The sequence below is a fragment of the Marmota monax genome, unplaced genomic scaffold (genome assembly GCF_021218885.2).
Source record: "Marmota monax isolate L192 unplaced genomic scaffold, Marmota_monax_Labrador192_F-V1.1 WCK01_AAM20220418_F8-fsc00063, whole genome shotgun sequence".
Taxonomy (NCBI): Eukaryota; Metazoa; Chordata; class Mammalia; order Rodentia; family Sciuridae; genus Marmota; species Marmota monax.
This window is the reverse complement of record NW_026693726.1, coordinates 8,617,348-8,631,044: the sequence shown is the minus strand read 5'-3', so window position 1 is coordinate 8,631,044 and position 13,697 is coordinate 8,617,348. Positions and strand designations below refer to the sequence as shown.

The 13,697-nt window shown below is 37.4% G+C and overlaps 1 protein-coding gene across 6 annotated transcripts in view; it reads left to right on the top strand.

Annotated features, from left to right (window-relative positions):
• The window catches only part of Asph (aspartate beta-hydroxylase), a 216,223-nt gene that overhangs the window by 191,634 nt on the left and 10,892 nt on the right, over nucleotides 1-13,697 (top strand). For all 6 annotated transcript variants that reach the window (XM_058584428.1, XM_058584427.1, XM_058584426.1 and 3 more), the window contains 2 exons: nucleotides 5,851-5,942; nucleotides 6,300-6,433. In XM_058584428.1, coding sequence (XP_058440411.1) covers nucleotides 5,851-5,942; nucleotides 6,300-6,433 — 226 coding nt within the window. The remainder of the gene's footprint in view (nucleotides 1-5,850; nucleotides 5,943-6,299; nucleotides 6,434-13,697) is intronic.

Sequence of the window (13,697 nt, the reverse complement as noted above, 5' to 3'; positions counted from 1 at the left end):
ATAAAAGTAAATCCATTTGGATGATCAAACAGCATGTGGTGCACATGTTTAGCTACACAATCAGTTTATATTAAAGGACAAATAAGGACAGTAGCTTATCTCAATCATGCTTTCAGAACAGTTCCTATATAAGAAGAACTACTTCAGTAATATTTTTGAGAATATGTCAATTAAGAGAGAGATCACATGATTTCAAGTAACTCTTATCAGCTTTCTCCAGCACAATCTTTTTTTTTTAAGGGAGCTATATGATCCATATGTGGGCAACATGCAAATTTCTCTGTGGTGTGTCACTAAAATGAATTAATTCTATTAGCACTTAAGCATTCATCTCATACTTCAGTTTCATTAATATTTTTTATGCTTCATAGAAGCTCTCAAGCTTCCCAGGGCAATGCTTCAGAATAGCATGCATCCTTAAGTAACTTCCAGAAAATTTACCAGAGAAAGGTGCTCAGATAAAGTAGAAATATGCAAAGAATTATGGAGATGTAGGAGGATTAAGCAAGGAAGAAAATAATAAAGAAAATAAGTTGGCTGGAGACAACATTTGACTTTTAAATTTTTACATAGTTTCCTTGTACCTGATTTTCCATGAACTCTCTACAATAATTTCCTATGTTTTTTACTTTATTAGTATCTTTGTTAAATTCTTCCCATGCAGTGAAATTTGTGTGTTCCTTTTTCTTTCCTAACTGTAACAAAGTTCTACCTATCCTGATATTTTAAAAAGCTCATAAAATTGCTTCTCACCGTATTATGGTTTTTTAAATTTCTGCTGGTATATGCTTTCTTCCTTGTTTTGTGTTGTTGTTGTTGATAGTTGTGGTGGTTTTTTAAATTGTTCTTTTAAACCTTTTGATTGGAACTCCTTAGTAAATTTATTTTCATTCTTTCTTCTCTTCTAATAGAGGCATTAAGGCTATGGACTGATTGATAGATGTACCTTTGGATTCATTCCATAAACTATTAATATATGGTGTTTTTATTTGAGATTTTACTAAAAACAACATTTCTGTCCTGATTCACAAATAATTTAGGGGTATGTGTGTGTGAGAGAGAAAGAGAGAGAGATGAGCATGAGTTTCAATTTGTTGTAGTTCCTCCATCTTTTAAAAATTAATTTCTAGTTTTACTATCACTTTAAAAGAATATAAATCACATAGTTTCTATCTTATGAAAATTTATGAAGGTTCATTGCGGGCTTCTGTTTGTGGTTTTGGACTTTGAGAAAGAATCCAGGAACTATTTTCTGAAAACAAATTAACAGTGCAAAAAGAGTAATTTTGAAAGCAAATAGTGTCATAGCTTGCACAGAACTAGGAGGAATCTCTGAAGGTACTTGCCATACCAGGTGCTGAGGCTAAGAAACAGAAGAGGCTGTCCTTGGATTGAAGGAGAGGAAGAAGACATGGGGAAGGGAGGTGGCAGGACAGGGTGCTATACTGAGAGCCCAAATTCAAAGAGGCCAATGAATATCTGGCTAAGCGAAGACTTCAAGATTGTCTAATTAATTAGGAAAGCATAGTGCTGGGTAGTTAAAGTCCATGAAGCTGTGACTGGGTGAGTTTTGTTTATATCCAAATAGGAAGTGAAATCATGGTAGATCTCTGTTCTCCGCTTGAATTTTGTCCTCCTCGATATTCATATGTGGAAGCCCAATTCCCAGTGTGTCTGCATTTGGAAATAAGTCCTTAAAGGAGGTAGTTAAGGGTATAGGAGGTCGTAAGGGTGGGGGTCTGATCAGATAGGATTGGAAGAGGAAAACATACTAGGGATATGCATACACAGAAACAAAGCCACATGAAACACAGAAAGAAGTCTGCTGCCTTCTGTAGCCAAAGGAGAGGCCTCAGAAAAAACCAAACCTGCCAACATCTTGATCTTGAACTTCCATCCTCCAGCACTATGAGAAGATAAACTTCTGTTTAACCACCCAGTCTGTGGTATTTTGTTATTGCAGCCCAGCAGACTAATGGGATCGCTATGTAGTATAATCAGTACTGAACTGCAATACATTTTGGATAATAAGCTTTTCAGAATTGAAGAAAAAATATATATCAGCAAATCTAAGTAATGAATATTTCTTCACAAATATGTTTTCAATCATGGAGCTGGGGTTGTAGCTCAGTGGTAGAGCACTTGCCTAGCATGTGTGAGGCCCTAGGTTTGATCTCTAGCAACATATATACATACACATACACACACACACACACACACACACATATACACACACACAAACTAAATTGCTATGTGAATATCATGGAACATCTATTTTGCCAGCATTTTAATAATTGTCCCAAGCAGTGACTAAAATATAGAGTTAGTAATTATTGCTCAGTCACATTTTCTAGAATCCATGCGAAATGGTGTTAACTGAGCAGTTATCTGCTGAGGTTTAATTGCTGAATCCTTCTCAAAAGCCTTGTTCTAGGCAACCACTTTCAACTGATCAGAGTTATCACACAAGATGGAACATGTTGTCATTCTAGCAGTAGAGCCTTGAAACTTTGGAAACATATAACCAAGTCCCTACTTTATGAATGTGCCTCATAAAGCATGGCCACATCTAAATGATATATTCAAGTCATTCTTTCAGATCTGTGTTAGCAGTTAGAACTTTTCCTGGGGCCATTAAACACACACACACACACACACACACACACACACACACATACACACACAGAGTTTACTAGTACTTGGAAATTACTTTAAGCTTGCTGAGTGTTCCTCCTTCAGTTACATTGAATTAGCTGGTCTTCCCCTGTGCAAACCTTCTAATCCTGATGTAGCAAGATGCAAAATTATACTTCAAAGCACAGCATTTGAAAACCACACTCCTAACTTACAGTCCTTACTGGGCATGTCCCTGTATCTCTGAGCCTGGAATTTTTCATCTGAAAAATGACAATGAAAGTAGTGCCTTAAATATTAGGTAGCTTTTTCCTAGGGTCAATGATCTGACATACTGTTTTCTAATACATGACAGTGATACTACATTTTTATTACATAATAGCAACACATTTTCTAATAGTGTTTTAGTCAGCTTTTTTTGCTACTGTGACTAAAAGATCTGACCAGAACAACTGTAAGGAGGAAAAGTTTATTTGAGGGCTCACAGTTTCAGAGGTCTAAGTCCATTGAAAACCAGCTCCATTTCTTGGGGCTGGAGGCAAGGCTGAACATGGCAGAAGAGTGTGGCAGAGGGAAGAAGCTCACATCATGGTGCTCAAGAAGCAGAGAGAGAGAGACTCCACTCTCCAGATAGAAATATATACCCCAAAGCCACATCCCAGTTCCCATCTCATCCAGCCACACCCTAACACTTCATTTAATCCCATCAGGGATTAATTCACTGATTAGGCTAAGGCTATAACCCAATCATTTCTCCTCTAAAACTTTGGATTGTCTCTCTCACACATGAGCTTTTGGGGACACCTCACATTCAAACCATAACAAATAGTAACAGTAATGGAGAATTGGTCTTGTAGTACAGTAGTGGAGAGGTAGTCTTGGCTGAAAGCTGAGTTCTGAGTGAATTAGATTTCCCAGTTCTTTGCTCTGCCAGTTACTGCGAGACCTCTCTGTGTGTAGGTACTTCTTCTGTAAAACACAGCACTGGTGCCTTTATTACTGGGTGTTGTGGACATCATATTGGTCAGTCTAAGCATGTGGAGCAGTTCCAAGCCCAGAGTGAGCACTAGGGAAATCTTACATTCTGATCACATGTTAATATTTACAATTACCCATGTCAACATATGACTGTGGAGCATCTACTGCACAGATTTCTCCCCTAGAGAGAATCTATGTTTTCCAAACAAAAACAACAACAACAAAAAGTACAGGTTGAATATCCCTTATCCAAAATGTTTGAGAAGTGTTTAGGATTTGGGAAATCTTGCATAGACTTTACTGATTGAATATGCATGATATGAAAATCCAATATTTTTGATCATCATGTTGTCCCTCAATAAGTTCTGAATTTTTTATTTTAAGGAGGATGCTCAACCTGAATGTGTCTAAAAGTCTAGAGGTGCTCTCTGGTCCAGCACTGTCCCCATGGAAATTCTAGTGACATAATCCATTTGGTTACCCATCTATTATTTATCTTTCATGTGAGGCACACATGTTCTCCTGGTAGCACAGGCACAACCCTCACCCCTGTGTTTGTAGGAAGTCCAGCTGGCTCTGGTTGCTCTTGAAGCCATTGGCCCCATCAGCCACTGCCTCAACAGCACAGAACCCAGAATGAGGGACTCCTGCCAACCCATCCCCATCATAGGAAGTCCTGGAAAGCTGGAGTTAAAAATGCTCCCTGATGAGTTGTACATTTATATAATATTTGTTCAATTTATCATTCCATTCATTTGAGGTACTCCATTAATATCTAAAAATAACATTTTACTAACATTTTACTCATAAGAGGTAAAAATATCACTTAGGAAAAATGACTATATAAGTTGTTCTCTAAAGTGTTAAGGTCCATTTGAGGCAAATTCTTCTAGGTTGCATCTGTTGTGACTCTCATTTTGCTCTCAGTATATGATTATCTTAGGACACTACTAACACTAATTAAATAAAATTAAACTCAGCTTTAGATGTAGCAGTCCTTTTGCATTTTGTACAGGGAATTAAAATATTTGTCTTTAAAAAACAATTCATCGTTTTACTCCTCTATGAGAGCAAATGATGTTGCAAACATTATGAGTACATCTTCCCTTATGAACGGTGATTTTATGATTGTGAAGAAATTTGCATGGTTCAGGATACTTAAGACTGTCCCAGAATCTTGTTCCTGTTACTATTACTCATAGAAAACATCATTTGTCAAAGACTTCTTCATCCTCCACTTTTAAAAAATGTCATTCTCTATCACCATTTAAAGAATGATCTGTAAATGAAATAGTCATTAAATTCCAATTTAAAACATTGTTTTGTAACTCTTCAATATAGTCCTAGAATTTAGGTTATATTATATAATTATAATATAATGGATTTTCCTTCCTTAAAGGATATATTATTTCCTTATGGTTGGTGTAACAAGTTACCACAAACTTGGTGACTTAAAAAGCACACACATTTATCATCTCACAATTCTGGGAGTCAGAAGTCTACAATGGGTCTCACTGCTAAAATTAAAGTATCATTCCTGTGGAGGTTCCAGCTTCTAGACACTTCCCATCTTCCTTGATTTGTGTTCTCCTTCCACCCTCAAAGCCAGCAATGATCATGCCAAGTCTTTCTTATCCTGTATCACTCTGACACTTCTTGCTGCTTTTATATGGGGCCACTCCAGTTAATCCAAGATAATCTTATTGTAAGGTCAGCTCACTGGAAACCTTGATGCCATCTGAAACTTTAAGTCCCTTTTGCTCTGTAATATAACATATTGACAGGTCCCTGGGATTAGCATGTGGGCATCTTTGAGAGGGGCCACTGTTCTGCCTGCCACAGGAGAAACAGTAACTATTCAACATGTGCTTTTTGCCCCTTAGATGTCCTGAGTCTAACCCAATGCTGACTGGAGAATTCAGATCCTTGCTCTTCCAAGCTCTGTCTCTTAGGGGAAGACCCTTTGTCTTCATGAGTTCACTCCTCCTTCATATTCCTGCAGTGAACTTGACTATTTACATCACTTACAGTCCAAATGAGATGAATGTAAGTTTTACTACAATTTCTTCCTTTTTTTCTCTGTCTTTGAAACAGGGTCCCACCATGTTGCTCAGGCTGGTCTCAAACTCCTGGACTCAAATGATCCTCCCACCTCAGCCTCCTAAATTGTGGGTACATGTCATGGCACCCGGGTTGTGATTTGTGTTTAACAATGGTTTTCATCATTTATTCTTCTAGGAAGAAAAAATGAAAATGCCTGTAAAGGAGCTCCTAAAACCTGCACTTTACTAGAAAAGTTCCCTGAGACAACAGGATGCAGAAGAGGACAGGTACCAGAGTGTTGTCAGCGCTGGGGAGAAGAGGGTTGTTAGGAACAAGGGAGATCTGACCTTTACAAAGATATGATTCTTTCCTATGAATGCTTCTTTTTTTTACTCACTTATTAATGAAATATAATTTCATGTCACTGGTGTCATAAATGAGGGTGGAAAATGTCCAGTTCTATCACTTTGTGGAAAATGTGAGTGCTTTATTTTAGTTTGCTTCACAAAGAAGATGTGAATATAAATTGTGAGTCTTACATGGATTCTGATCCAAATTCACAGTAGTTTTGTTCTGTCACTTTAATTTAGCAATTGCTCCACACGTTGACAAATGGCCGATCGAGTGTCATATTTTCTATGCAGATCAAGTATTCCATCATGCACCCTGGAACTCATGTGTGGCCCCACACAGGACCCACAAACTGCAGGCTTCGGATGCACCTGGGCTTGGTGATTCCCAAGGAAGGTTGCAAGATCCGGTGTGCCAATGAGACCAAGTATGTTTCCTTTGTCATTCTTTCTCTCTCTCTTCTCTTTCCTCTGTCTGTCTCTCTTATTTATTTATTTATTTATTTATTTATTTATTTTTGTGTGTGTGTGCATGGTGCTGAGGATTGAAACCAGGGCCTTGTGTATTCGAGGCAAGCACTTTACCAAATAAGCTATATCCCCAGTCCTCCCTTTGTCATTTCTCTCTCCTCCATTACCTCTTAGGATGAGTGTTTGCTCCAACAAAGTTACATCCACACTCTTCAGTCTCTACCTATTCTTTGTGCTCCCTGCTGGTCTGGAGATATTCTAGGACTGACCTTCTTGGTCATTTCTCCCCAGAGCACTCATGTGGCAGCTGAACCTTCTTGCTTCTAAGCAGACTTGCATTCAGAGTCTAATAACATGTACTGAGCCATACAGTATTGTGCATCATGCTAATGGTTTGACAGCTTGAATTATTCATAAATACAAGAACTCCTCCTTCCTGAAGAAAATGCCTCGTGATGTTGACATTTTGCTCTAGAGGAGGCAGCACGGTGCAATGGAAGCTGGCTGCCTTTTTTCCAAATCCCAGCCCTGTAACCTAATCCTGTGTAACCTTGGCCAGTTACTTAAAACCATCAAATCTCAGCCTCCTTGCTTATGAAATCATCAATGATATTATCTACTTTGCAGGGTTGTTAGAGGGATTAAAGGAAATAATGCCTACAAGGCACTTAATCCACGTTCTAGCCTCAGCAGGGATGTGGTGAACCTTAGTTCTCCTTCTCCCCTCCCCCTTCCTTTCTTAATCGAAGCAGCTTCATTCACAACTCTCTGAATGAACCACACTTGCTCTGGGCCTATTATCCTGACACTTGCTTCCACTGGAAAGTCTGGCTCTTCACCTGTTAGTCGGCTTTTTGTCTCTGAGATCAAACTACCCGACAAGAACAGCTTACAGGAGGGAACGTTATTTTTTTGGCTCATGGTTTCTGAGGTGTTAGTCCAAGGTCAGCTGACTCCCATTGTTTTGGCCTGAAGCGAGGCAGAGTATCATGGTGGAAGGATATAGCAGAGGGAAGTTGCTCAGCTTATGGCAGCCAAGCAGCAGAAGGAGAGCAGAAGCTGGGGAGAGGGGATGAGGACAAAATATAGTCCCTAAGGCATGTCCCCAGTGACCTACTTCCTCCAGCCATTCCCTGCCTGCCTACACTTATCACTCAGCAGTGTATTCTAATTACTAATTCATCCAATGAATTAATCCACTGATGAGAGGTATAGCTATCATCATCTAATCTTTTTCTAAAAGGCCTACCTCTAAACCTTACTGTATTGGTACCATATTTTCACAGTATGAGATTTGGGGGAAGGGCAATTCCAGATTCAAACCATAACATCTACCCAAAATAAACTCATTACTAAGATCCAATTTAGTTTCATAGAAATAGAACCTGTCTTCTGACTTGTTGGAGTGTGCATCGTATATCCCCTTAGTGATCTTGCTACTCTTTGCTATTGCTTTTTATTAATTAGCATATGTTAATTTTTCTCAACAATGAGCTATAATCTCCTAGAGATCAGAAGCTGAGTTGTGATCTTGATAGGCATTTCTCATTGTCTTTAGTAGAGGTCAGAATGGAGGGTGAATGTTCAGAAGGATTCATTTGGTTGTTGGAAGATACCTGCCCTGGGTTTGGCACAGCAGCACAAGGGGCTGTGGTTGAGGCAGAGATGAATCACGCATGCTTGCTCTCCCAGACATCCTCAGATTAGGACGATAACAGTGGATCTGATGTCAGGAGAGCCATTAGGATGGCATAGATAAAAATGATATGCATGGGTCAGTGGGCAGGGAACTCATTTGCATTTGAGGTTTGAGAGTTTTGATAGTGGTTGTTTCTAAAGACGAGAGGGGTTTGAACATTGAAAGCTGAGGAAGTAGCACATTGAAAAGCAGTGTCTATTAAATCACAGAGGCCAAACATTATGGGCCAAATAAGAAGAACATTGAGTGGTTTAGCAATCACCAGTGGAAGGTACATAAAGAGTAAGGCCAGAAAGTAAATGAATATGTTAGAAGTTCAAGGGGAAAAAAAAGTTCAAGAAAAAGAAAATGAGTTAAGTGTTTATACTTATTTTACTAAATTGCTGTTTGGACAAAATGGTATAAATATCTAAGAGTTGCCTGGAAACAGAGTTCTGGCACTCAGGAGAGAAGTCCAGTGTAGAGATAGAGATTTGAGAGGCAAGCTTAGCAGGAACTTCTAGAAGAAGCTTGAAGAACAATTGAGTGATGATTAGAGGGTAAAAAAAGAAGAAAAAAAAAACCTATGAAAACTTCTCGTCAAGCCTTCAGAAATTCAGTTTGGGTCCACAGGTTCTTTCTGCCAAAGGGTAGAGGGACAGGGATGTGGCAGGAACCCAGGGTATATAAAGAGGAGGTGAGAGGATGATATAGAAGCAAATTTGGACAAACTAAACACTAAGAGCATAAGGCCATGAAGATAGAAAACAGCAAGCCTCATCTTCGAAGTAGTACTTATTGGTTTCAGAACTTGCATTCACTTTTGTTCATGCTGAGCTTCTCTCTCTCTCTCTCTCTCTCTCTCTCTCTCTCTCTCTCTCTCTCTCCTCTCTCTCTTTCTATCTCTCTCTCTCTTTCTTCCCCCCCTTCCTTCCTGTCTTCCTCCTCTCCCTCTCTCCCTTTCAGCCTTTCATCTCTCCTTTTCTTCTTTCCTTCTTTTCTATTTCATGTCTATTCTGCTTATAAATATTAAATAAAAATCCCCTTGAGTACTGGCCAGGAGAAGGAAGGTATGAAACTGATCCTAGTCTTCAGGATTTTCTCCTGAGACAGGAGAAAGCCCAGATTGGAAGAATGAGTATGGTGGTCAAGCAGGGGAGCAAGTGGACAGCACCAGAGGCTCAAATGTTAAGTCCTTGAGAGCCAACATTCTGGGAGACATTTCCAGGAGCACATCGGTAGGTTCATTCCCCCCTCCAGACTTCCAGCATGACCTCATGACCATGCTCAAAAATGAAAACCACTGCCAGCATCTTCCCTGAAGTTTAAAACACTTCCAGCTTAACAGTTTTCACCTACAGTTTCTCACAGCTCACCCAGAAGGGGAGCTTGAATGTGAGCCTTAGCTTAGCAGCCCCTCAGCTTCTGTTACGCTAAAATGCAACCTAGTTCAAGTGACAGTAAGGAGATACTGATAGCAATAATTTGCAGATGGTATACTTCGAAAATTCATGGTCGTTATGAAAAAACACTTACTACTACCCACCTGCCTATTTGGAGGACAGGGAAGCAAGTTTGTGGAGGATATGACCTTTCAGGTTCTCTCATGCCTAAAAAGCCAGGGAGTGCCATGCCCCTGTGTCCCATCATGACTGCCTGTCAGTAGTCCTGTTCCACATCTCTTTTTGCACTTGCAGTAAGCCATGTTACATCTTCCTCCTCCTTAATCCATATTTATATTGGTACATTATGATTATACATAATGGTGGGGTCTGTGTTACATATCCATACATGCACATGATATTACAGTATAATCTGGCCAATATCATTCCCGATTTCTCCTTTTCCTCTCCTCCTCCCTCCCACTGGTCCCCTTTCTCTCTTTTACTGATCTTCCTTTGACTTTCGTGAGATTTCCCCTACCTTTCTTATCCTTTTATCTCTCTAGCTTCAACATATGAAAGAAAACATGATTCTTGATTTTCTGAGTTTGGTTTATTTTACAACATAATGTCCTCAAGTTCTATCCATTTTCTTGCAAATGAAATATTTTATTTTTTATGGTCACGTAAAACTCCATTGTGTATACATACCACATTTTCTTTATCCAGTCATCTGGTGATGGACGCCTAGGCTGGTTCCATAAATTGGCTATTGTGAATTATGCTGTTATAAACACGGATATGCATGTGCTGTTATAGTGTGATGACTTTAATTTTTTAAGATACCAAAGAGTGGTACAGCTAAGTCATATGGTAGTTTCATTCCTATTCTTTGGAGGAAACTACATACTGATTTCCATATGTAAAAGTGTTCATTTTTTAAAAATTTTATCTGATGGCCATTTATATTTTTTATTTTGAAAAGTGTCTATTTAGTTCATTTGCCCACTTATTAATTGGCTATTTGGTTTTTTAGTGTTACATTTTTTGAGTTCTATGTATATTCTGGATATTCATCCTCTGTCAGAAAAGTAGCTAATAAAGATGTTCTCCCATTCTCTGGGTTCTCTTTTCACATTCCTAATTGTTTTCTTTGCTGTGCAGAAGCTATTTAATTTAATATAATCCCATTTATTAACGTTTGGCATTATTTCCTGAGCTTTAGGTGTCCTATTGAGAAAGTCATTGACTGTGCGTGTGTGTTGCAGTGTTGACCCTACATTATCTTCTAGGAGTTCATAGTTTCTGGTCTACTTCCAAGGTCTTTGATTCATTGTGAGTTGATTTTTGTGCATGATGAGAGACAAGGGTGTAGTTTCATTCTTCTACATGTGGATAACCAGTTTTCCCAGCATAATTTGTTCAAAGGGCTATTTTTTTCTCTAATGTATGTTTTGGCCACCTCTGTCAAGGACTAGATGACTGTATCTGTGTGAATTTGTCTCTGTGTCTCCTAGTCTGTATCATTTTTCTATCTAACTGTTTTTATGTCATACCATGAAATTTTTGCTACTACCATTGTGTTGTATAATTTGAAGTCAATGCCTCTAACATTGTTTTGTTGTTGTTGTTGCTTTGACTTAGAATTGCTTTGACTATTCTGGGTCCTTTATTCTTCCAAATGAATATTAGGACTTTGTTTTCTAGTTCTGTGAAAAAATGTCGTTGATATTTTTGATGGGAACTATATTGAATCTGTATATTGCTTTTGGGCAATATGACCATTTTAACAATATTAATTCTGCCTATTGTGAACATGGGAGATCTTTCCATCTTCTTGTTCCTTATTCAGTTTCTTTGTTCTATGTTCTTAATTTTCATTGTAGAGGTTGTTTGCCTCCTTGGTTAAATTTATTTCTAGGGTTTTTTGTTTGTTTTTATTGAGTCTATTGTGAATAGAATTGCTTGCCTGATTTCTTTCTTCACAGATTCATTATTGTTGTATAAGAAAACTATTGATTTTTTAAGCTCATTTTGTAACCTGCTACTTTGCTGAATTTGTTTATAAGCTCTAACAGTCTTCTGGTGGAACTTTTTGGATCTTCTAAGTACAGGATCATATCATCTGAAAACAGTGATAATTTGATTTCTTCCTTTCCTACTTTTATACCTTGTATTTCCTTCTTTAGCTTAATTGCTCTGACTAGAACATCTGTATATAATATATTTAATATATTCAATATAATAATATATTGAATAAGAGTAGAAAGAGTAGACATCTTTAAGTTGTTCTCAGTTTTAAAGGAAATGCTTTCAGTTTTTCTCCATGTACTGTGATGTTGGTTTGGGATTTGTTGTACATGGACTTTATGATGTTGAGGTAAGTTCCTTACATTTCTAGTTTTTTCAGTATTTTCATCATGAATAATGAGTCTGAATTTTGTCAAAGGCTTTCTCTGCATTTATTAAAGAGTCTGTGATTTTTGTCCTTAGTTCTATTTATTTGGTGAATTACATATATTTATTTGCATATGTTAAACTATCCTTGCATCCCTGGAATAAAACCAACTTGGTCATAATGTACAATCTTCTTAACATGTTGTTGAATACAATTTGCTCATTTTTATGAAGAATTTTTACATTGACATTCATCAGAAAGATTGTTCTGTAGTTTTCTTTCCTTGATATGTCTTTTTGTGGTTTTGGTATGAGGATGACACTGGTTTTATAGAATGATTTGGAACTATTCCACACCTTATTATTTCATAGAATAATTTAAGAAGTATTGGCATTAGTTCTTCCTTAAAAGACTGGTAGAATTCAACTTTTAATCCATCTGGTCCTGGGCTTTTTTTGCCTTAGGCTTTTTATTACTGCTTCTGTCTCACTACTAGTTCTGGTCTGTTTAGATTTACGGTGTCCTCTTCAATTTTGGCAGACCATATGTGTCTACAAATGTATCTATTTCCATTAGATTTTCCAATTTATTAGAATAACATTTTCAAAATAATTTCTAATGATCCTCTGGATTTCTGTGGTGATTTCTCCTTTTGCATCTCTAATTTCATTGACTTGAATCTTCTCACTTTTTCTTTTTCTTTTAGTTAGTTTGGCTACAGGTTTATCCATCCTGTTCATCTTTTCAAAGAACCAACTCAGTTTCATTGATTCTTGTATTTTTTTTTTAATTTTCTATTTCATCAATTTTGGCTCTGATCTTAATTATTCCCTTCCTTCTAATCATTTTGGAATTGGTTTGTTCTTGTTTTTCAAGGGCCTTGAGATGCATCACTAGGTTATTTATTTGAGATCTTTCTGATTTTCTTATATGGGCACTCATATCTATAAACTTTCATCCCAGAACTATCCTCATAGTGTCCCAAGTGTTCTGGTATATCATTATTCTCATTTGATTCTAAGAATTTTTTTATTTTCTCTTCTGATTTCTTCTATCATTCATTCATCATTCAAAAGTGCATTATTGAATCCCATGTGGTATTCTGTAGGGTTTCTTTGATGTTGACTTTTAATTTCATCCCAGTGTGATCAGATAAGATGTGAGGAATTGTATCAGTTTTTTTTTTTCCTAACAGTTGTTTTGTGACCTAAAATACAATCTATTTTTGAGAAGTTTCCATGAGTACGAGAAGACAGTGAATTCAACTGTTGTTCAATGAATCTTTATCATCTTCATCTATTCTCATTCAGTGGTGGTTAGGCTGGGCTTCATAATTCATTACAGAAATAATGTTTCTCATAAGAGAAATGGGTTGATTCAAGTGCTGTGTAATATTTAATGAAAATACTTAGTTATCTGAAAAGTAGTCAGTTTATAAACTCAAAATCAGACTTATGTATAAAATCATTGTAGAAGTGCTATTAGTGTGAAAGGAGAAACACATGTACCAAGACATTAGCCTTCTTTGTTCTAGACAATGGGAAGCAATTTTTTGGACCATGTTCTGAAATTATAATTCTGAGGTCCTTCAACCTGCCACTTCCAATAATGATAGTGGGGGAGACAAGTGCTCTTATCTACTCCCAAAGAGTAGGTTAACTGTAGTACTAATTTGTACATTGTAGTTTTTAGGCATTAATAAGCATATTTCTGTTTCTTCAGGGCCATGAGAACAGCATGCAAAAGGGCATGTTGTTAAAATA